Source organism: Lampris incognitus, chromosome 18, assembly GCF_029633865.1.
Source record: "Lampris incognitus isolate fLamInc1 chromosome 18, fLamInc1.hap2, whole genome shotgun sequence".
Taxonomy (NCBI): Eukaryota; Metazoa; Chordata; class Actinopteri; order Lampriformes; family Lampridae; genus Lampris; species Lampris incognitus.
This window is the reverse complement of record NC_079228.1, coordinates 21174830-21200454: the sequence shown is the minus strand read 5'-3', so window position 1 is coordinate 21200454 and position 25625 is coordinate 21174830. Positions and strand designations below refer to the sequence as shown.

Sequence of the window (25625 nt, the reverse complement as noted above, 5' to 3'; positions counted from 1 at the left end):
GCCCGGGGTTATTTTCATTATTTTGATTTCCTTAAAGGATTAAAAAATAAGATGTTTCTTGAAAAGTAGCACTTAAGTTTTAGTTCAGTGCTGATAGGGAGGAATTCCATGGAGACAGATTTATCCTCTTCACCTTAACAGACCTCGTGTTTCAAAGAATTCATCTCTGAAATTCGACTTAGCTCCAGCGGCAGTATTTTAGGACTCTGACAGAAGACTCACTAAAAGAGCAATAGCTCTGGGCAATGTTTGTCCGTAGTATAATAATGTCACGATATGGCACAATGAGCTAAGATGAAATTTAGTATACTCTTAAAATGAAGACCTGTTCAGTATCGCTACTTTTTTTTTAAGGTCTTAAAATCTGGAGGACCTTCAATGACTAAACGTGTTGGACGTCAAATGAATTAAAGAGTCGATCACGGTATTTACAGGCGTGCTGCATCAGGCTCCCCATTATTTTCCCCTGATGATCAGAAATGTAAGGAGTGCATTTGTGTCGCAATACATAAAACCATGCATCCATCTTTATACAAGTCTATGAAATATTACTTGTCTCATCTCTATAATTCTCTATAACAGAACTCAGTATGACTCCATAATACTCAAAACCAGCACGCGTGTTGGATTACAGCCAAATTAATTGATCTACCCCCCCATATGTGGACAATGTCCAAGTTTTAAAGTATTATAAAAAGTAATGACAAAGTTTAAGTGTTATTTTAACTCTTAAAATGAGGAAATATGAGGAATAGAGAAACCATATAAATTGTTTTACCTTTTACTTATTTTGTTAGAATGTGCCAGAATTGTTTTGGTCATATTCCTTCTGCAATGTGGGGGTGGGGGTGGGAGGTGGGCTGGGGTAATTCTGACAGGGATATTTACTTTTGAGCCAAACCTCTTGTGAAGCAGCCGCTTCCAGCTCGTAAACAAACAGCGACGTCGCTCCAATGGAGAGAGGGAGAGTTTCCACTCCTGCTGCCGGTGCACGCATGGCAGGATGAAGGCTAACCTTTGTGTATCGGTCAACCAACAATTGAGAGAAATATTGGAAAGATGATCTCACCGGGTTTCTGCCCACTACTTCAGGATTGCTGACCACACCGATGAGGTAGATGAGGGTGAGGGCAGAGTTGAGCACATAGGAACAGAAGAGGTTCTTGTGCAGTGTGATCCTTTGGCAGCTCAGACTCCTGTGAGCAGAGATGTCAGATACACACACACATGCGCACACACACACACACACACACACAAATAAATTACATATATATATACAGCGTTTTTTTTCCGAAACCGTCAATGGTGTTGCGTGCTCGACTAACGAGGAGCGGAATATCAACACGGATACAGGGAAAAAGATTTTATTGCATAGCAGTACAGGCCTGTTTCATGCGTCTCGCTCTCATCAGCTGCAGCCTGTACTGCTATGCATTAAAATCTTTTTTCCTGTATCCGTGTTGATATATATATATATATAAGAAACACTCAACAGTAGGGAAAGTGCTCAAACAAATAAGGAGCAAAATAATCCAGTGAGTCAAGTAAATTCTTTATGAGACAGTGCAATCCTGTTTCCCGAGTTCTTTCCCAAGTAGCTGTATTGACAGCTGATGATTTCTTGTAAGATGTTGACTTGCATCCATGCAAAACATGACAATAACACAAGTACTTCAATGTGTACATAGGTGTAGTTATATAAGTCATAAACAAAGAAAATGGGCAAATGTGATGAAATTAAAAAAAGAGCGTTTGTTCTTTGGAGTTTGGAGGCTTCACCGAGAAGTTTATAAGAGTTAAAAATGCAACACAAGTGTTGAATGAAACCAGTCGATGATAATTTCGATGTAAATTTTACCTTAAGGTTTCGCCAAGTAATTCTGCTATTACAGGTTATAACTACAGTGGCACAGGACGAGAGGGAGACGCTGGTGATGTGAACAGTTGTTTTTCACTGATATCACAATCAGTCACTAAGAATCAGTTTGTGTTTGAATTTCTTTTCCGAAAGAAGTACATGCCAAATGATTTCAAAAAAGAGATCAGTATCACACAAGATTTTTTTTTCAGATTGAAAAGTAATTAATTTTGCGACCAAACCACATCTGCTGTGTAAAATGACAGTGTATTATTCGAGAAATAAACACTTTTTTTCCCTTGCCACTGATGCAGTAAACACAGAATTTAAGAAGATGAGACAAATTATCTGGCTTCTAACAATTTAATAGAGTTGTTAGATGTAACAAAGCTCTATCTGTGATCTGTACTATAAAACAACAAATCTTTTGTAGAACAGAAAACAACACAAGTAAATCCCCCCCAAAAAGTAATTGAAAGCTCCCTAAAATTGAGACTGGCTGCTAAATATGTGAACGTAAACGGCAAAATAATGATCCTGTTGAAAAATGGCTCCCTTCAGATGTGGCGCTGTAGCTTTAGTTGTTTTTCACAAGAAATCTTTGTGTGACATTTAGATTATAAATCGAACTGCTATCATGATGCTGTAAAATAAGCTACAGCCGGTCGGTCCTAAGTGTGTGTCCTCGCTGGGAACTGCAACAGGATTAGTCAACACCACTTTCAGCCAAATGCTATCATCAAAATCAGTATGCTGCTGATACTCACATTTGATTTTGCGCACTATATGGATATGCAATATCTAGTAAAACTGTGATGTAAGTGTGTTCCGTATATTTTCATATATTTCATGCAAATGTGTCCTCTGCTCAAGTTAGATCACTAGTTTTATAAGTCTCGTGATTGGGTAGAGTTAATAAAAACCCATGAAGTCAACAAAAAATTCATACAGTAATTAATGCACAAAAAAGAATCACATACAGCATCCAATTTCTTTCTTTCTATTTTAAAAAAAAAAAAATTTTCTCCCCCATTGTACTTGGCAAATTACCCCACTCCCCGAGCCACCCCGGTCGCTGCTGCACCCCCTCTGCTGATCCGGGGAGGGCTGCAGACTACCACATGCCGCCTCCAATACATGTGGAGTCGCCAGCTGCTTCTTTTCACCTGACAGTGAGGAGTTTCGCCAGGGGGAAATTAGCACGTGGGAGGATCACGCTATTCCCCCCCAGTTCCCCCTCCCCCCCGAACAGGTGCCCCAGCCGACCAGAGGAGGCGTTAGTGCAGCAACCAGGACACATACCCACATCCGGCTCCCCACCTGCAGACGCGGCCAACTGTGTCTGTAGGGACGCCCGACCAAGCCAGAGGCAACACGGGGATTCGAACCGGGGTCCCCGTGTTGGTAGGCAACGGAATAGACTGCTATGCTACCCGGACGCCACAATCTCATTTTATTTTAGCCAGCATGCTTTCATCAAGCCAGTTAGAAGCCATCACTACTTCCAGGGGGCCGAGTGAACAGTATTTCAGCCCCTCACACCGAAAGAGGATGCAGGAATTGCTGACTTACTCATGCACAACAGGCCTTTCTTTATCTGTCAAAACACCGGCAACATCCTTATAACAACATTATGTAGTGAGGGCCATGACAGGTCCTAAGCTATTGAGATGGGCAGCCTTTTCTAAGCAGTGGTTTTCCACAGCGACCTGGGGTATTTTAATCAGGGACTCTTGACAGCATTGATGTCGAGTCATAAATAAAAGAGTAGTGCAGCTGTACACCATCACATACCAGGATAAGCTTCACATCTGGATCTTATAAAACAACATTGAGACTGTGACTTTTTAAGACATTGGGCTATAAATAAAGGCACAGCAATTGTAAAACACTGCATTCTTTTGAAATCGCAACCTCACTAATTTATTGAGATCGTAATTTGTCAAATGGGGAGACTTTTGTTGTGATTTTTGAGCTGCACCGAATGAATGTTCTGGTGTAGCAGACATAAAGCTGTAATCCTGACAATCACCGTTTCAAGTGGCTTTCTGACACCAATGGCGTTACTGGTAATTTCATTGGTATTTGACCTCTCTAAATCCCAGAGATCCATACAGAATAATACAGGTGCTGTTGTGTCAACACCTTCCTCACTGTTGAACAAAAAAACCATGAGTGAGTTTAGGGTTCGGTGTAGTATGATCTGTTGACGAGGGCCTTCAGCAAACTTGTTTCTTCCATATCTTCTGTTTCTTCTCCTGTTGTTACTTTACAAAAGCATGATCCAACCCATCTTGCTGTACTCTTCCCCCTGTTTCTATATCAGGCTGACCATCTCCAACAAAAACAAACATACCAGGATCACATATGGTGCCTCCAAGATCATCCACTCCCCTACACCCAACCTCTCAGACATGAACAATAGAGCCATTGCACGCCTTGCACTCACAATAGTGAATGACACTGATCACCCCCCCCCCCATTTATATTTGACACTACTGCCGTCAGGCCGCAGATGCAGGACTCTAAAATGGAGAAGAACTCGCTTTGGCAGAAGTTTTGTCCCTTCTGCCACAGCAGCACTAAACAAACTGCCTCACTGACCTAGCATAGAGCCAGATGTATCTGTGGGTGTGAGTGAATGTGATGTGTTTATGTATCTGTTTGTATATAATAATGATAATAATAATAACAGTAATCATTACATTTATATAGCACTTTTCTAGATACCTAAAGCGCTTCACAATGAAGAGGGTAACTCACTTTAACCACCATAGATGTGTAGCACCCACCTGGGTGATGCACGGCAGTCATTTTGTACCAGAAAGCTCACCACACATTAGCTTGAGGTGGAGAGGAATCATTGAGCCAATTACATGGGAGGATGATTAGGTGGCCAGATGGAGAGAGCTAGGTTGGGAATTTTGCCAGGACACCGGGGGACCCCCTACTCTTTGCGATAAGTGCCATGGGATCTTCAATGACCACAGTGAGTCAGGACCTTAGTTTAACGTCTCATCCAAAGGACGGCATCTCCTACAGCACAGTGTCCCCGGCACTGCACTGGGGCATTGGGATTTTGAGATATGTTGTTTTTATTGGGACCAAAGGGAAGACTGCCCCCTACTGGCCCACCAACACCATTTCCAGCAGTAACTCATACATGTTGGTATGGCTGCCAGCAAATATCTATCTGTACGATGCGGTGTGGCTATCTGTGTGTTTATGTGCATCTACTGGCTGTGAAAAAAAATTTCCTTTCCTGTGGGACAATAAAGACTATATCTATCAAAACAACTTTGCTTCTTCTTCAAATTCGCCACAGCCTGCCTCATTCTTTTGCATTTGGCTGCTATAGTGAAGACGTTAAATACCCTACGCACTGTTTCATTTTTCCTGGGAATGTCCAACCCCCACAGTAAACATTAAAGTAATGATTTGGATATTCATGTATTCACTATTGTGTTAGATATACCAGCAATAGAAAGTATTCAGTTTCCTTGGGAGTGACGAAGAAGGACAGCATTGGGAATGAGTATATTAGAGGGACAGCTCAGGTTGGACGGTTTGGAGACAAAGCAAGAGAGGCAAGATTGGGATGGCTTGGACATGTGTGGAGGAGAGATGCTGGGTATATTGGGAGAAGGATGCTGAATACGGAGCTGCCAGGGAAGAGGAAAAGAGGAAGGCCAAAGAGGAGGTTTGTGGATGTGTTGAGGGAAGACATGTAGGTGGCTGGTTTGACAGAGGAAGATGCAGAGGACAGGAAGAAATGGAAACGGATGATCCGCTGTGGCGACCCCTAACAGGAGCAGCCAAAAGTAGTAGTAGTAGTAGTAGTAGTAGTAGTAGTAGAAAGTATTCAAGTATTAAAGGTGCTATGTGTAGTTTTTCAATCTGTTGTAGATGACGTTGGAGAAGTGAGCAATTTTGACATAACACCCCCAACCCTACTTCCTCCTTCCCTCCCGCCATAACTGGCAAAGTTTGTATTGTCGTTGATAATCTATATACATATAATCTATTATCTATAAAAGCAAAGATTTTCACCGAACCATTTAGTTATACCAGCATTTTTGTTGCAAAGCACTTTTGTGCTTTAAGTTGAAGTAGATAGATAGATAGATAGATAGATAGATAGATAGATAGATAGATAGATAGATAGATAGATGCTTTGTGGTTCTCACAAGAGAATATTTGTCTTCATTATTAAGTATTCATTAAGACGAACGCTATCTAGTCTAATCAGCTCTACCAGGTCCATAATAAAGCAATCATTCACGTTTTCACATTGGAGATGCAACATCATCACCTCATTTCATAAGCATGGCAAGTTTTTAGGGGCCGTAAAAAATTATTAGAATGAGTAAATCATTGTCGATATGTTTGGGGGAAAGGCATGCATTTATTTTGTATCTTTCAACGAGCTCTGCAGTCATCTTATTTCTACATTTCTAGCATTTTAGTGCTAATCTTTTCTAATGCTGACCCCACACTAGAGTATAATTGGACAGATTTTGGATCCAAATCGCCCTTCCCAACAATCGTGGGGGCATTCCCGATTTCGAGGATGGTCTGAACCGATTATCTGCCCAAGTGATCCTGTACTGTGAGGGGTATACAGACATAATCTTAATGTTACTGACTGGATCAGAGTCCCCCGGGTTTCGAATCCTGATATTGACGACTTGAAATACTGTTGTTTGAAAGGAACAGCGATCAAATATTGAGCAGAAACGAGCAATAGCCAATGAGAGTGCGCTGACTGGGACGCGTCACCAACCGGACGTTGTGTGCTTGTGTAGAACAATGTATGGAACAAGTGGAAAGTTGATATGGATGGAGTATTTACAGGTAGATTATTCCAGTCAGAGGGTTTTTTTAACGTAAAGGCTCTCTTAGCTATTGACGTTGAGACTGCAGGAACAGGAAAAAAGAGCTGTATAGATTGTCTCAATTGATCATTTGAGGAGAAAGGTACCATAAACTCTTTTAAATAAGCCTAAGTCTAAATAGTGATGGTAATCTAAATGTATACATTTAGAAATAAACTGCACCCAACGTCGCTGTCTTCTTATGATGGGAGAAGGCTAATTAAGAGTTTCATACATTTTGATCCAGTTGGATCATGCAGGTTTCTGTGAGATCCCAAATCCCTGGAATTGCCACTCTGAAATAGTTTACTATAAATGCCAGTTGTGAGGTCCTGCGTCTTGACTTAATCATCTGGTGTGTGCGTTCTTATAATTAAAATACTAAAAATCTGTTAAATTTGTCCTTATGTCTGTGGTCGCCCACATTTTTGAAATCAGTTAGGATTTGAAAATCCTCGAGTGTTCACCAGACATCGTTAAAAACATTAAGTGTAAATTCTAACTATTGTGTGTGCGTGTGTGTGCGCGTGTGTGTGTCTGTGTGTGTGTGTGTGTGTGTGTGTGGGGGGGGGGGGTGGTAAGAAGTCTCAGGGACGTGTGATAATGCACCTGCGGTAAACATCCTGTGGAGATTTATGAGTGGTTGTGAAAGTTGGCTCCTTACAAGATCTCCTCTGAGCAAGAAACCTTACAGAGGTCACCATCCTCAGTGCTCATCCAACATACTACATTTCACAACTGAAACATTTTCACACCGACTGTTGGGCCAACACAGCAATGCTCCCGTGGTACTGTCATGGTGCGCTGGATCATAATTTTCTCCCTGAGGCAAAGTCTTCCAAAAATTTCTCCAGAGATAGCAGACTGGAGTGAAGCCGTAAAATCTTTGTACCATTGAAAAAAATAAAGGCCATTAATTATGAACTTTCCCTGCTTTTCAGAAGTACATTAACGAGAAAGTTCTGGTGAGACATAAACTTCCGCACACCCAGCGAACTTTCTTTCCAAAAGGACGTTTCTCAAGCATCTCTGTTACAGATTTTATAGATATTAAAAGAGTTTAGTGCACGAGAGGTTGCACGGGGAACAAAGCTGGCATGAAATTAAGGGGACATGTCAAACTGAGTAGTTTCCAGAAACAAAGTTGTGTATAAATTATACAGAGATGTTTAAAGACAGCAATTTTAAGTGCTGTAACTGAAATTAAATTAAATTAAAACAGCATCACCACTAAAGTTAGGATAAGTACCAATTATATGGATGTAAAGAGCACACAAAAAAAATAGCTAAAGAAATCCTCTATTCGCACACCACAGGGCAGTGTGCCATCACCTTTGTTATATATTTTATACATGGACTGTTGTTGCAGCAGCTCCCCTGGACACGATATAATTACGTTTGCAGATGACACCGCCTTGGTAAGCCTACTGGAGCAGCACCATGTCGAACACGGTCCAGTTCTAAATGACTTCGTCGACTGGTGTGAGGCTTCCCATTTAAATCTGAAGACATCCAAGACCAAAGAACTGATTTAAGATTTTAGACATGATTCACGATCAGAGGACTGGAGATCAAGGTGGTGATGGAGTATAAATATCTCAGTCTTACTATTGATCACCAACTGTCCTGGGACCAGTGTGCTAATGCTATTTTCAACAAGAGCCAACTTTCTTAGAAAACTGTACTTTTTTAGTGTTTATAACACAATTCTTACTCTATTTTACAAATATTTTATCGAGCGCATCTTTTGTTATTGTATTGTATGGACATTCCAAAATCACTCACAAGAACAAATTAGGAAAAATTGTTAAGACCGGTGGGAAAATCATGGAGGAGCAGTAGGCTGACCTGTACCACCTGTACTTGGCCAGACTGACTGAGAAGGCAGACAAGCTCTGCATGGATACATTCCATCCACTTTCAGTGGGGTTCCAGCCACTCCCTTCTGGTCGAAGGTATAGATACCCCAAGATCAGAACCAACTGAGCAAAAAAAAAAAAAAAAAAACAACCTCCATATAATCCCATGGCAATAACTCGATTAAATAAGATGCGGTAGCCATGGGGAGTCTGGGGAAATACGTGGACTAGGAGATGCGAAATGCATTGATACATAGGGGATGTGCAGTATAACAACTATTTATTTTTATTACATGTTGGCATACAGTTATCAACATGCATTTTAAATGTCTGCCTGGACTGTAATGATATCTATGATGGCTGCTATAGATGATCTTGGACTATTGTTTTTGTTTATCTGATGTGCTTTAAATATGTCTATACATTCTGTGCTGTACCACAAATTGCTTCTCGGAGGACATTAAAGTTTTCTAAGTCTAAGTCTAAAATGCACCGATAAACACCAAACTAACCATCCATTTATAAAAATGAGTGATGAAATAGTTGAAGGAGGCTGTAGTGAAAGAGCAACACCATTAACAGCCTTATATGACATTATGATATATAACATCCTAAAATGTCAATTTTTGATAACCTACCCCCACCTTCTGGTATTACAGTCGTCATAACCTTTAACTAAAATTATGCTAATTATAAAAACGTTCATCTTAATGTGATCAAATGCAGAATCCGTGTTAGTGTTGCTTCTATAGATGCTGATGTTCAAATCGGTAGTCATCACAAAAATAATCAGTACTTTCCACATTAAACAGAGCGACGGTACATTATCCATTACCTGAAGTAGAAGAAGATGGCCAGAGAGATGAGCAGCGAGGCTATGGACAAAGCGTGACCCACAATTGCCATGTAGTACAGGATGTACGCTGACTGCAAAAACAGACAAAGGGGCTGGGAATAATTCCTTTGGATTTCTGTCTGAACAAATGAACTGATAACACTATTTCAAAGCTATCGAAAAAAAGTATACATGTAATATCAGAACCAAACCCATATGAAAAAGGAGTGCAAAAATCTGAAATTATTTTTATATTGCCGCTCATAAGTGTATGTGATACACTTGGCAGTTAAGCTATATATGAAATAAAGTACGAAAATCAAGAATTTGGAAAATTCTCTGTATTATGGCTGGGCTACCAGCAATCTAACAGACTAAACATTAAGAGATTAAACATAGAAAGGCATAAAAATACACGAAAAAATGTGAAAGGCGTTAGACACATGGCATTTAAAACTAACCCAAATATAAAATAATGTACAAAAGTCTCACAAGATTTCTATCTGGCCCACCAAAAACTTGAAAATAAAAACAAACATTGCAGTAAATGCTCATGCGAGTCATACAAGTCGAAATCTGCAACATGGGTTAACGCTTATTATACAGACATTAGCCGTTTAATCATTTAAAAAATAATAATTCAAAAGATGTCTTTGCTACATTGAAAATGCTGTTGATTAATTTGAATAGAGACAGATAAGGACTCATAAGTTCTCCTGACACCTGACAGCCAGATCATATTCTGTGTACTCTATTTTTACCATTAAAATTATAGTTGCAAACTGATTATGACAGTAAGACATTTTGTATTTACATACCAAGTCATGTACTTACATATACAAATTCATAGAGTCACATGAAAATATAAAGTATGCAAGTATTCAGATGCTAAATACACCGATCAGCCAAAACATTAATACCACTGACAGGTAGGTGAATAACATTTATTATCTCATTACAATGGCACTTGTCAAGGGGTGGGATTTAGTGAACAGTCAGTTCTTGAAGTTGATGTATTGGAAGCAGGAAAAATGGGCAAGCATAAAGATCTGAGAGACTTTGACAAGGGCCAAATTGAGATGTCTAGATGACTGGGTCAGAGCATCTCCAAAACGCCAGGTCTTGTGGGGTGTTCCCGATATGCAGTGGTCAGTGCCTACCAAAAGTGGTTCAAGGAAGGACAACTGGTGAACCAGCGACAGGGTCATGGGCGCCCAAGGCTCACTGATGCAGGTGGGGAGCGAATGTACTATGGGAAGAAGGCAAGCAGGTGGAGGCAGTGTGACGCTCTGGGCAATGTTCTGCTGGGAAACACTGGGTCCTGGCATTCATGTGGCTGCTACTTTGACATGTACCACCTACCTAAGCACGGTTGAAGACCAGGTATACCCCTTCATTGCAACGGTATTCCCAGGTGGTAGTGGCCCCTCTCAGCAGGATAATGCAGCCTGCCACGCTGCAAACATTGTTCAGGAATAGTTTGAGGAACATGACAAAGAGTTCAAGGTGTTGCTTTGGCCTCCAAATTCCCCAGATCTCAATCCAATTGAGCATCTGTGGGATGTGCCTCGCAACCTATAGGACTTAAAGGATCTGCTGCTAACGTCTTGGTGCCAGATACCAGGGGACACCTTCAGAGGTCTTGTGGAGTCCATGCCTCGACGGGTCAGCTGTTTTGGCAGCACGAAGGGGACCTACACAATATTTGGCAGGTGGTTTTAATGTTTTGGCATATTGGTGTATATGCAAAGACTAACCTGAAAACGGAAGTAAATAAAAATCCTACCTGAAATTGGAAACTGGTTTACAACTTCTTTAAAGGCCCAACGCAGATTCTTTTGACCGCAGAAATGTGCAGTATATCCACGTAAAAAATAAAAGTGTCAAGTACTTTCAAAATCCACTGAAAACCACAGGATAAGCTAGGTTTGTTTTACTCGTGTTCACAAAAATTAATGGGATTTCACACATACACAAATATTTGCCTGACAAAAATACATCAAATCTTGTTAAAAATCAATTTACCTGTTGTATTATGTCGGTCCTAGTATTACCAACTCAGTCAGCTAGGGAACGTATATTGTCGTCTATTGTACTGATTGTTCCCCTTTTTTTTAAAAAAAAACATTTTGGAGGTGGCTTTGTTAACAGCATAAACAAACTAATATGATTCTCACCATGTGGAAAAATTAAGGTACACAAATGAGTACTTTGTAATGTATGGGTGTACTTCCTTAACCATCTCAACTAAGTGTGACAGTGCACAATATACCACAGCCAATTTTGTGAAATTGTGCTCTCATTGGTGCTTTCTTTCTTTCCTTTTTTTTAAAAAATTTTCATGGCGAATTGTGTCTGTAGCAATGCCCGACCAAGCCGGAAGTAACACTGGGATTCGAACCGACGATCCCTGTGTTGGTAGGCAACGGAATAGACTGCAACACTACCCGGATGCCCAGTGCTTTCTTTTTAACATGATGGGCTGTTTGTCAGTTTAAAATATGTGAATTTCTCTGCAAAGCAGTCTCACTGGTGCCAACGCCGTGTTTCACCAGGCTGTTTATTTCTTTGAATATTAAAAGTTTATCCTCGTGTCCATTCATTAAAACATTTATACATGTCAGTTTTGGCTTACTATCATTACATGATAGTTCCCTACATAGAAGCAAAGAAAACAGAGAAGGGTAGTCCGACTTTTTGTATAGGATTATAAGATATGTGTTGTGACGATGTCACCATGATACAAAGTATAAAGCACCCCAAAAGTGAAGCAATTGAGTCTATTTATTAATTAATTAATTTGTTGTTATTTATTTATCTATTTATTGAGTCCGTTATATTATTATCTTATGATGTTCAGTGTAATGAATGCAGGCCAAAAAAAGTCCCTATATTGAACAATTAACAAGTTTTTGGTGTACTTATTGAACTGTCTGGCTGAACTAGTGGAATATTGTTAGCCATGCGGGCTATCTGAACAAACAAATCCCTGCCTGATTTCTTAATTAATTAATACATCATAAATCTTTCACTTTGGCCATGGTTGGATCAAATTGGATACTTCTTCAGAAAGCGATAGAAGCAATTAAAATCTCCAATGTATCTGTTCTCAGGTTATGTTGGTGAATTGAATTAATGATGCACACAATTTTAATCAACATGAAATGTTGTATTATTGTACATATTGATGCAGCTGGATTTCCATATTTGTGTACATGACTCAGAATGCCTTAATTTAAGAAAATCCCTTAACTTTCATACATTTCATCCTTCCATACATTTTTCATTCAAAGCGCTTTTGTGCAGTTGTTCCACCACAGAGCCTCATTGGACCTTTTAAAACATCAGCATGAGGAGAAACTCAGTCATTTGTTCTAGTGGGTGTAGCTGTTTGGCTCATTCGCAGCATGTTGGCAGACAAATGCCTATTTCTCTGTCTTGCAGATACAGATCAATCCTGGGACTAGAGTCCTGTCTGACAAACAGAACTGGGCCGACGCCACCAATGCAACTTCAGCATGTACATTTGTGAGGCTCCTGCTCAGGGCAGTTTCCCCACCTGAAGGCTTGCTAGTCAGCAATGTTCACAGGCAGAGCCGAGGCAAAGATGCTCGCCAACCGCTGCAGCGCATTAAAATGGATGCCAGTTATAAGATGTTTTTCACTTTTTGACATTATTACCTAGTTTAAGATTAAGTTTAAGTTTCCTTTATTAATCCCCTTGGGGAAATTGAAGGATGAATTTGAAGGATCTTCAAGCATCTCCCTATTTTCAGTGTTTTGCTTTAAGTTTTGGTATTCGGTCTTATTTCCAGAGACAACTCCCGATCAGTGGCCACAGACCAAGCAGATCAACCAGAGGGAGAAAAACACCTTCGTACTTTCTAAGCATTAGACGCACCACCAGAAAGCATCTGTGGTTGTTATCTTTACCTGGGCTATTTAGCAGCATGCCCAGGATATATATATATATATATATATATATATATATATATATATATATATATGGCATTTTGTTTTTTTTTCTTAAACCGTCAATGGTGTTGATGAAAGTGCTCAACAAATGACGAGCAGAATATTAAGATAGATGTAGGAAAAAAAAACTTTAATTCATAGCAGTACTACAAGCCTGTTTTGTACCTTGCACACTCATCAGCTGCCAAGCTGGCTATACCACCTTATAGCCAACTTGGTATAGCCAACTTGGCACTGATGAGTGCGCAATGCATGAAACAGGCTTGTAGTACTGCTATGAATTAAAGTTTTTTTTCTACATCTATCTTTATATATATATATATATACATACATACATACATACATACATACACACAGACAACAGACAGACACACGAGTGGGGAAGAGTTGCGATCTTCTTGAATTTACTCAGACATGGGCATTTGTAGTTAATTTTTCTCCCCTCTTATTTACATGCTTGTAGTTAAATAATGTAAAAAGAACTTAAAATCATGGGCCCTAAAGTTTTCAAATTTGTTGTGAAATTATGGTGAGACCTTTGCATTTATAACTGAGCAGCATGTGCAAATGATGATGTAGCATGGAAATTTGAATGACTGGAGAAAACTGCCGTTGGTTTTTGTAACCGTGTTTACCTGAATATGCTTTTAGTAATGACTTAACTAAATATTTGTTTACAGTGTATGCTCTACTGTCTTTATTATATCATATGAAAAGCATCTATGGGTACACAATACATGTGTAGTACTCGCACAAAACATATGACAGAATTATAAAATGAACACACAAAACATATATAAACGACTATAATTTTTAATGTGTTTCGATATATGAAAAATATGTAGAACATATATTACCAGTACAAAGAAATGCATTAGTTTCTCACCGTTTCATTTAAAAGTAATGTAAAAAAGCATGCTTTCCTACTGGTAGCCACAGATGGATAAATGAATTACTATAAGAAACCATGCAAGAAAAGCCTATTTCCCCCTCACATCACATGCATCACATGTCCATATGTTATATCTGTGTCAATATTTATCTTAAATGTGTCTTGTATGCCTCATACCATAAAATGGGCCACATTTCTAGTACATAACTTGTACAAGTACAGAATATACTATATGGTACTTCATGTACAGATTTACTGATGGAATCAAATCGGATTCTTATGTATATGAATTGTGTAAGCGTTTCTGATAACAGAAGCTATATGTTTCTCATAATCCTTTTTCATATGGGAACGTTCACAGATATTTACTATCAATTCTCAGCTTTGCCTTTGATCTTTAATCTGAGTCAAACAAAGTTTCAAAGTAAAGCTCTCTCATCTTTTCCATTTGGCGCACCTTCTCATCTTGGGAATAAATCTCTCAGCAGTATTCTATATATGAAATAATAGTGCATGCATTTTGGCTATGGAAATACAAATGAATAATGGTTCACTCTCATGCAATATTTGAAGGCAGCCAATACACATTCACTTTTTCTTCTAAAATCAGCTGAGATTAAACTGTTGAGGTGGCTGCCAAAGTCGTGCACACGTTTAAGTCTGTGATAGATGACTACCTCATCCATCTCAACGACGCATTACCTTCAACTTCTCTTTAGTGTTAGCGTTGCAGAGTGTGTAGTTTGACCAAGTCCTGTTGGTGTACGGGTGGCGAAACCACTGCCCGTGCTCCTCACAATACTTAGTAGCTTTCTCTGAAATAAAACGGAACAATTAAGTGTGATGGTAAATATATAGAACCCACTTAACTTGAACAGTCATATCTATAAACTATGGCCCCATTAGACAAAATGAATAATTCATATCCAAAGCTATGAATATTTTATTCCCCAGCTCTCTTTAAATAGTCAACAGAGATTTGGAGGTGAATTTATCATGAGAGGTTAACAAGGCATCAGCGGACCTTAATATGAGCGGAGACTCTTGAGCCAACCCACTGCTCACCTGTGGAGTCAAAGTCGACAAAATAATTGGGGCAGTTCTGTGAGGCGTAGGTCCCCGCTGGGGTATCGTCCCAGCACAGCCAGCCATCCCAGTTACGACTGCAATAAAGCCCTGGAGCAATGGCAAGGCCAACAAAAAGATCATAAAGTGCCATTATTAAGAACTTACTGCACAGGTATATTAGATCCTGAGACGGATATGCCAATCACATTGGTGTAAAAAAAACAAAACAACAACATCTGCCTGCGGCGGAGTTAGACTCGCTCAGGGGAATGTTCATAAAGGAAGAAAGCCAAAGTGGACAATGAGGGTTGTGGGTGTGTTGGGGCCTGGAAGAAACATTTGACCGAGCGTGTATTTTGACTCCCTCTGCCTAGAGCACAGAAAGCCAAGGAAAAATCTATTATGCGCTGGGTTGCTTAGATTATCCCAAAACCTCAAATCCTTAAACCATGCTTGCTTTCCAACACTGGTCAGACAAAAAAAAAGATTTATGTCAGTTTCACGAGCAACATAAAATCACATTACTGATGATCACCGTGTCAGACAGATAAAGATGATCTCAAGCTGTGTTTCATTACCTGTTTTGTTGTAAGGTGGATCTCGGTTCATTTTTTCAAAGCACTTGTATTGGACGTCGAGAATTTGCTTCTGCACCATTTCAACCATGGGATAGACTTTGGCCTCAGTGGTGGTTTCTACTGCGGTGTGCTCCGAAACCTGGGGGATTGCCTCATGTGAATTCTTTTGGTGAAGTCAGTAGCTCACACACATGCGCACTCTTGTACTCCTCATTGACTACATTTGTTCCCTAACCTAACCATCATGACTACATGCCTAACCTTAACCCTTACCCTAACCTGAACCTATTCCTAATTCTAACCCTAACCAAACCCTAACCCTGAAATAGACCCTAAATGAAGTGAGGACTAGCCAAAATGTCTTCACTCTGATGGTTAAAGCTCAAATTGGTCCTCACGAGGCTCGAAGTACAAGAAGACACACACACACACACACACACACACACACACACACACACACACACACACACACACACACACACGATGCTTGCTATACAGCGTAAGGCAGCAGAATTACAGACCTATACAAGGCTAAAAAACAATACGCCACTGTAATTGTAACTAAATGAACACTTAACAAATTTCTGCAGCGACAAAATTAAAGAGTTGTCCACTGATTCTATGAAGTGAACTTAAACCAGTGGGTTCAAACCCTCCAACATGCAAAGAGTGTATAGGTGGATACAGAACTTAAAGCATTTCTAAAGAATGATCCATTCATAGTCATCTTTTTCAAAAAACGCATTTGTGCCTGAAGAAAATCGGGACAAAATTGTTAAAAAATTAAGCCCGGTTTAAAAACTGCAACTAAACAACAGAATGCTCCACTTCTTCTTTTAGTTCCTTCATTCATCACAAAGAGACAATCGATCTCCGATTACCTTTAATTTGTCCTTGGAGTTCGGTTGACAGTTGGATCCAGCCATATTAATGGGGGAACTCTGGACCCAATTACCCCATTCATCACAATATTTTGTCACTTTTTCTGTGGAAAAAAATGTTGAGGATAATTGCTCTTGATGTTATTCAGGGTGCTGACTAATGGTGGCTTGACACCTGCGGTATCCGTCAGCCAGATAATGAGAGTTGGCACCGTGCTACTGTGCACAAAGCGGCTGCAGAGCGCTCACCTCATATTAAATGCTTTATTCCAACTCCTGATATCAAAAGACTGACAGACTCTGACTGATTTTCAGTCATAATGAATCATGAGCTAAAGTGACAAAACGCTCCGCAGAATTCTTCTCTTAATAATTATGTGAGGAAAATGTCATTTCATATTCTCCTCTGTGAATTATTACCTTCTACAACCTTTTCCATGTTGTTTAACATATATTCAGACACAGTGGAAAGATGTGAATGCTGCCCAGTAATTTGGCATTGTTCGTGGGTTAACGGTGAACTTTACAGGCATGATTTAGTGTTCTGTAAAATAGAGAACTTGACGTTATTAGGGGGGGTGGTTAATGGTTGAATACTAGATGAAAGACCACATGTGGATCCTTGATTGGGTTAGGAGTGAGTTCACCTTGGTCCTGTTAGCAGCCGTCCATGCCCAGCTACCAAGCCTCCTCTCACAACTCACCAACTGTACCTCAACCTCATCCAACTATATGTCTCCCCTCCAAGCCTTGCACCAGTATCAACTTTCCTAACTTGAACCACAGGGAGCTATTAACATTAGAGGAACTTAGTGAAGCTCCTATCTGAGCTCCTCCACAAAGGAGCACCTCCTTGCTCTTCTCCCACAAATTCTCTCGCCTCAACCATCTGTCTCTTTGCCTTTCTGACTCTGACTTCCCCCGTCTCTCTTTTAATCCCTCTTTTCTTTCCTACCCCCTTTTCTCTCCGTCTCTCTCTGTACTTTTGATCCTTCTGTCTGGGCCCCTTCCTCTCCATCTCCCAGTCTTTTTCTTCTCCCCGTCATGTTATAAAATGAGCGACCATGTTTTTGTCAAATAATGTAATGACTCCATCATATACTCTCTCTTTTAGCCCAGCCACATGTAGGCTTTGAGGGAATTCTTCAAATAGGAATATATAAACGCATATAAAAACCATTATTGCCATAGAAAGTGGATTACATTCAACATCCAGTCTTTCATTATATACAATACAGACATTTAATTTAATTTTAACAGGAAGTTTCAATGACATTTTTTTAAAATTGCATTATGCAATTACAGTTAGTGTAACTATTATAATAAATGACGCAGAGCCAGTTCTTTCCTGACATGTTGTATAATCATCTAATCAGAAGTGCAAAAATGTCTTACCAGTGGGGTCCATGTCAGGATAATCTGGACAGTTCTGGGTTAAATTTGTGTCAGCTGGTGTCTCTTCCCAGCACAACAGGCCATCCCACAAAGGACTACAATACACACCTGGTGGAGGGACAATTCAATGATACTGTATAAAGATGAAATGTGGATGTTGTCATAGTAACAGTCTCTTATTTTTTTCCCAAAAGTCCTCACAAAATCAGGTCTGAAATATTCACAGCAGCATTGTTTGAAAACAAGTTGTGGTTTGTCTTTATGCATGCTCAAAAATCCAGGTAAGAAGATCACAAAACGTTGAATCAGTTCATCTGGATGTCCTGATAAACTGATTCAACTTTCTGTGATAGTTATGAGTTGATATTACACTTTACATTACCAATCAGTTCAAAATGATTATACATTACCAATCAGTTCAAAATGATTAGCCTTGGTTGGATTGTTCAGCATGGTGTTTTTGTATACGTAAGAAGACTTTAGCTAACTTTGCTAGCAAGGTATGCTATACTAAATGCTATTGCTGCAGTCGTGGGCGGTTCCATTCATTTTGTTCAATTAGTGTTATCGAACTTTTGAGCCTTTTGATTGCAGTGGAAACTGCTTATAGTAATAAAAAAATTTTGCCAATTGGAATCATTCCTATACCAAGACTAATGCTATAGATACCGTGATCAGGCTGACCGCTTAAAGTGATCATTTGGGGTTTTTCAGAAATGGGAAACTAACTCATTTGAGCTTTGTATTGTCCTATTCAGCAGTCTAGACTAGAATGACACATATGGGTACTTCACAAAACGTCATAGCCACACCCCCTTGGGGGGGGGGCTAGAAAAGCTCAGATCCTAAAGATGCTGGTGTAATTTCCAATTTTAGACTGGGTACCGGCACACGTTGGCATTGAGGGAAATGAAGTAGCAGATAAGGTTGCAAAGAAGGCTACAAAGCATAATCACATTGATTTGGTAGTTACTTTAAGCAAGACAGAAAAAAGAGCATTATTAAGCACAGATTGAAGGAAAGGTGGCAAAAGCAATGGGGGGAAGAGAGGAAAGGACGATGGTTTTACAGAGTTCAAAGAAATGAGGTGTGCGGGAAGGAACAGGAGAGATGAGGCAATAACTTCAAGAATCAGATTTGGACACACTGGACTAAACAGTACACTTTTCAAAATAGGCAAACTCAATACAGGCAGATGTGACTTCTGTGGGCAAGAAGAAACATTAGATCATGTTATGCTATTGTAACGTGCATGGATAAGTAGACACGTTGGTCCTTGACTAACGGATCAGACCCTTTAGTCGACTGGTTAACGTTGTCGCTTGCGGAGTGGGAGACACGGGTTCGCGTCCTGGCTGTGGCGACGGTTCCCGGACTGCCCCCCAAATTCGCTACAACATATTGCCATAAATATGAGGCAGAAAGAAGGTGTATGACTCAAAATCTCAGAAAAATAAAAATACAGTTTGATTTAGTAGATATTCTACAGAAGAACTCAACTGACTGTTATGAAATATTGTTTCAGTTTCTTAGAGTTACTAATTTAATTAAGAAGATTTGAGAACTTTTTTGGGGGGGGGGGTAGCGTAAATAATAGACATTCTGATCCACACTCCAGACCAGCCGGTGGCGCCATTTCGTTGTTTGCCAACCGCCAATAACACCAAGAAGAAGAATATGAAGAATGCTTGTGTAATCTGACGTGTGTTTAGCTGAGAATTTTGACAACTTTGTATGCACTCATTTTGTGTTAAACAAACTGTATTTTCATAGACATGTCCAGTAATTATTTTGCTACCTTGCCTTAACCTGAGCCCTCATGATACCTTAATAAATTTGGTCAGCCGTCATTGTCCTTTAGCCTCCCCCACCGTCCAAGTGGATCAGTGACCCGACACAAAGGCGAGACATTGCTTCTCCGGACATCTACTCATATTTCATCTTGTCAATAGCATTAGGCTATGTGTTGTCTGTAAATAACCAACCTGTTAATAGCCTGTCAATAGAGTGCTATACAACAGCTTTTAGGCATTTTCCTGTATCCGTCGTGTGAAGGCGCGATTCTTTCCCCCCCTCTGATTCTGAAATGGGGACTGCGGCCTTGGCGCTCGATGGCGCGTTGCTGGTCTGGTGAGTCACGTCAGTACATTGAGTATGTACAATTCAGCACGTACCATTCAGTACATACCATCTGAAACTCAATTTGTATTGAACTCAAAATTGATTCATTCGAACACAATTTGATCAGTTTGCCCACTACTAAATAACAGCAACCCATGATCTCTATCTATACCACTGATAGTACAACATTCTACATTACACTTAATTAGTTTATGTTATGTCTCATCGGTCCGCACATAACCTCTGAAGGCAAAACATCTTTATCAAGGCCATTCTTGCGCTACAATGTGAGTGTCTCTCAAGAGGTTCTAAATCAAAAGCCTTAAAAACACAGTTGCTTTTGAAGCCTAGTCGATGACACTTTAACTGCTTTTAAACTGCAATAACGACAGACCTCAGATCGCCATCTACAAACCTAGATGAGAGAGGTCAAATCAGCTGTGATATTCCCCCACAGGTAATCAAATTGGCTTCCCGCCCGGCCTTGATTTGGGCCCTCACCGGTTCTGTTGTGCAGTCGGTCTTTGTTGGACAGCTCAAGACATTTGTATTGACCTTGGCTCACAGCCTGGCCTTGGCCCTCTGTTATGTTCTCTGCAGGCTTGACTGATGTGTCTGTGGTGGGCTCCGTGCCTGCTGCCACCCAGCTCTGTGGAGACAACGGCACACTACGTCCTGAGCAGGCTAGTAACAGAACCACACAAACATGCATGAATTAATTTATGCATATAATTGTATGTGTGTGTGTGCGCGCGCACGTTTGTGTGCGTGTGTGTTTTTCAATAGGTCCTGCCGTGATACTCATGTTGTTGCAGGACTATCATAAAATGTATATAAAACATATGTGTTTTCACTGAACACCGAAACTTGATTCCATTTGTAAAGTTTACCTTTGTTACTGTGTTATTTTAGAGTGCTAGGGATAAGGAAGATATACTTGCAAAACATGTCAATTCAAGACCTTAATGCACGTCCAAAGTACTGATTTAACAGCGATCTCAATTTCCTTTTAATTTGCAGTCATACATATGTTTTACAACCAAGTAAATGTGTTCTCCAGAGCTCGAAAAAGCGCTCAAGGCAAGATTTTCTGTTTTTCACGTGTAGTTTATTGCCTGCACTTGGAAGAAGCATCAAAGGATAATTCCTTATTTTTACAACCTGGGTCTTATTTTTGTAATTTATGTTTTGGACATAGGGCCACCACTATATATATCTTCACATCTAACATCAGACTTGTTTCGACAAATCCAGTTTAACCTTATGATCTAAAGCAAGTATTTGTAAGTGAAAACCATAGTGCAAGTTATTACAGTTATTACCCGAAATATGTTAAATCATCAATGGTCAAACACATTGCTGAACTACTTCATGGTCCAACTTGCAGGAATGTTTGTCTAGGTAGTAGTAACACAGTCTGATTGAGGCAGTATGTTTTTTGGGGGGGGGGGGTTTTGTGTGTAAAGGACAGGTTCAAGGCTCGTGTTCGGTTTTGCCGTAAGAAGCTGTTGTGAAGCTGAAATGAGCCGATGAGGAAAAAGATTTCATAGCTGATATGCACAATGGGGGGGAAGAAAAAATCTAAGAAAATAAGATGCAAGTTGTAAAAAAAAACATCAGATGATGAAACCTGCTGTGAAATATTGATCCTGATAACTTCTCGCACTCGAGAATGGAGAGCCTGCTGTCTCGTGACTTAATTCTCATTCTTTCTGAGGAAAATTAAGAAAGATGTCAGGTTTGCCTGTTCTTGCATCTATATTTTCTGGTTCATTTTACAGGCAATTCCACTCCTCACCGTGGAGAGCTTGTCTACCAACCTCCTTTACAATTCTGATCTCCTTCCTGTGTCGCTCTTCTTGCTTTCATCTTTTCACGTCTCGCTCTCGGGTATATTTTCTTTGCGGAGGAAACCTATCATTCCTACCGGTCTGATCAAAGCCTGTAAAAGGCCACGCACTCAGGAAAAAAATACTTTTTCACCGCCAGCTTGTCAGAACGCTGATGTCCCATGTAGCAGTTTAGCAGCCGTACATATGATGTCACTCCAAGCATTGAAGTAAATGACGTCATACATACGACCACCAGGCCACCACCAAAATCAACAGTTGAACAGACCCAGGAAAAAAACCAAAATTCTTTTTTCTCCAGTGCCCTCAAGCCAAGACCTTGCCTCATCTTTCAGAGCCCATTCATCACTCACAAGGCCTGTTTAAATCTCAACGTTTAAACACAGGAACTTAAAACAGGCCAGCATTAGTTAGTACATCAGGTGTTGAACATTTGATGTGGACATCTGCCAGTACCTTGTGTCAAATCTGATGCTAAACAGCAAAGGAAATGGAATTAGCAAGCTTTAATTTTACACTGACACCAAAAGAATAAGGGAAAATGTGGCACATATTTACATTTACAACAGCTGCTTGGCACTCAAACTTTCGAGGCAAGCCATAACAGCACCTATTTTGAACTCAATGTTTTTTTTCCCCCCTTTTTCTCCCAATTGTACTTGGCCAATTACCCTATTTTTCCGGGCCGTCTCGGTCACTGCTCCATCCCCTCTGCCAATCCGGGGAGGGCTGCAGACTACCACATGCTTCCTCCGATAAATGTTGAGTTGCCAGCCACTTCTTTTCACCTGACAGTGAGGAGTTTCACCAGAGAGACGTAGTGCATGGGAGGATCACGCTATCCCCCCCCCATTTCCCCCTCCCCTCTGAACAGATGCCCCGACCGACCAGAGGAGGCGCTAGTGCAGCGACCAGGACACATACCCACCTCCGGCTACCTACCTGCAGACACAACCAATTGTGTCTGTAGGGATGCCCGACCAAGCCAGAGGTAAAACAGGGATTTGAACCGGCGATCCCCGTGTTGGTAGGCAATGGAATATACTGCTACGCTACCTGGACGCCCTCTATTGAATGCAATGTTGTGGCATATGATGGAATCGAAGCGTGTGAATGCTCAACAAGTTATAACGCCCTTTTGCATCCTCAACCAGTCGTCTTCCAGGCTAAATACAGGCAGAAATTGAGATGTCAACTGTGATGGGGTGGTCGGTCTTTGGAGAAGTGAGCAGACGGCAACAGCACCACGCAAAGACCCAAAGCAAGTTTGTAATTACAAGATGAGCTGGTTATGGATAAAAGCTAAGCAAACTTAATCAGACTTTTTTTTTGTTATTATAATGTCACTTTTCATTTTCTGTGGAGGACAACACCATTTTCTGCAAGTCTTTAACCACTTACATTTATTTATTACTTGGTCCTAGAAAACGACTGAAGGGTGTTTTGAGAAACATTGCTTTGCAGCTTTCCATTGAATCAAAAGACCAACTTACCAGCAGAAGAGACTGCAAGAGCCACAGGGTGTCTGCTAAATTCATATTAACCGCTCCCAGGGAAATCTGTGCAGAAATGACAGACAAGGACACAAGGTTCGTGTCACAGAATGTCAGAAAATGGGATACCTACCATGAAATTGGCTGGATAAACAAACAAAAGTTGTGTTTCAAATCAGGATTATGTGCCCTTAGGAGAATACAATAACTGCCATCATTAACCTCCAATGCAAAATAAATAATGCAGGTGAAGAGCTATTATTGACATTTAGATGCAGTCAGTTTCCCTCGGTGTGTGTGTGTGTGTGTGTGTGTGTGAGAGAGAGAGAGAGAGAGAGAGAGAGAGAGAGAGAGAGAGAGAGAGAGAGAGAGAGAGAGAGAGAGAGAGAGAGAGAGAGAGAGAGAGAGAGAGAGAGAGAGAGAGAGAGAGAGAGAGAGAGAGAGAGAGAGAGAGAGAGAGAGAGAAATGGACCGGGAAAACAAGGCTGTGAGAGTCAGACAAAAATAGCAAGCGTTCATTAATCACTGTGCACCAAGTTTTAACTCCTGCAAGAGAGCAGCTCGCCTCTGCATGTTTAATATCTGAGCGTGAGTGAGATCTGGATTCACCTCAGGTTTCTTTGCTTTGGCTCCGTGGGTCCCTATTGGAAACTCATTACTCTGCGGATGAATCGCTAAAGCGGGCACCTACTGATTGTCCTCCACACCCCTTTCACGGGCTGAGGGACAGAGTTAAGCCAAGAGAAATGGATGAGCAAGCCCTGGAGGTCATTAGCAGGGGTTAGCAGGATTAAAAGTATTTGTTTTGGCTGGTGAAATTAAACTCATGTCACTTCACATTAATTTGAGCCCAAGATAAGCATTTTTGTCAAGCTTCCCAGCACAGGAGTGTTTATCCGGCATCATTAAACGGTGTGGACGAGCAAGACACTGATCCCCTGCTAGTGTGAAGGGGGTCCTGCTGGTGGTGGGTGTGTCAGCAGAGTCAACCAATTAATTACAGAGAATGAACAGGAGTCCACCACACTGGGGATTCTCAAATGTTTTCATGCCGTAAGCCATCTGTGGAGATATGTTTTGGTCCTAGGACCCTCCAAATATTTTGTGTAGGAAGAAAACCAATCAGTCCTCATTACATGACAAAAAACGAGACAATTAACGATGCCCTCTATATCGTTCATCAGTGCAGTATTCCCCATTTCAGTGCTCAGCCATGGCCGACTAATGAGCAAATGAAACAGACAAGGCATGTTGAAATAAACATTATTTTAGTGATGTTTGGAATAGTTACATCATGACTTTGTTTGCATTGGCTTAAAAAGTCTGAAAACAGGGGCATCCCAGTGGCTCACCTAGTACGTAGAGCGCCTACCACATAAAACTGAGTCCTTGCCGCAGCAGCCTGGGTTCGAGTCCAGTCCAGGCCCCTTGCTGCATGTCATCCCCTCTCTCTTTCCTGCCCCCCTCTCTCTCTGTCTCTCTCTCGACTGTCACTGTCAAATAAAGGCAGAAAATGCACAAAAAAAAAGAGTCTGAAAACAAAATGTGGTCATTGTGGATATCCCGCGACCCATCTGCCCCCATGCTGTGGGTCACGACCCATAGTTTGAGAACCACTGCTCTACATAACTTTACTTCTACTGACCTGAAAATAATGCGGTGATCATGGATCGGTGGTACCGCTCAGAGGTTTTATTTATTTGGGATTTCCCCCCCTTTTTCTCCCCAATTGTACCCAGCCAATTGCCCCACTCTTCCGAACTGTCCCTGTTGCTGCTTCATCTCCTCTGCTGATCCGGGAAGGGCTACAGACTACCACATGCCTCCTCTAATACATGTGGAGTCGCCAGCCACTTCTTTTCACCTGACAGTGAGGAGTTTCACCAGGGGGACGTAGCGCATGGGAGGATCACACTATTCCCCCCAGTCCCCCCCCCCAAACAGGC

At 40.8% G+C, this 25625-nt stretch overlaps 1 protein-coding gene across 1 annotated transcript in view; it reads right to left on the bottom strand.

Annotated features, from left to right (window-relative positions):
• calcr (calcitonin receptor) overlaps nt 1-25625 on the bottom strand; it is a 68220-nt gene that overhangs the window by 12204 nt on the left and 30391 nt on the right. The window contains exons 2-10 of the mRNA XM_056298298.1: nt 23680-23745; nt 20838-20985; nt 18216-18323; nt 16821-16924; nt 15940-16078; nt 15359-15469; nt 14996-15108; nt 9427-9518; nt 1070-1196 (exon numbers count right to left, since the gene is read on the bottom strand). Coding sequence (XP_056154273.1) covers nt 1070-1196; nt 9427-9518; nt 14996-15108; nt 15359-15469; nt 15940-16078; nt 16821-16924; nt 18216-18323; nt 20838-20985; nt 23680-23745 — 1008 coding nt within the window. The remainder of the gene's footprint in view (nt 1-1069; nt 1197-9426; nt 9519-14995; nt 15109-15358; nt 15470-15939; nt 16079-16820; nt 16925-18215; nt 18324-20837; nt 20986-23679; nt 23746-25625) is intronic.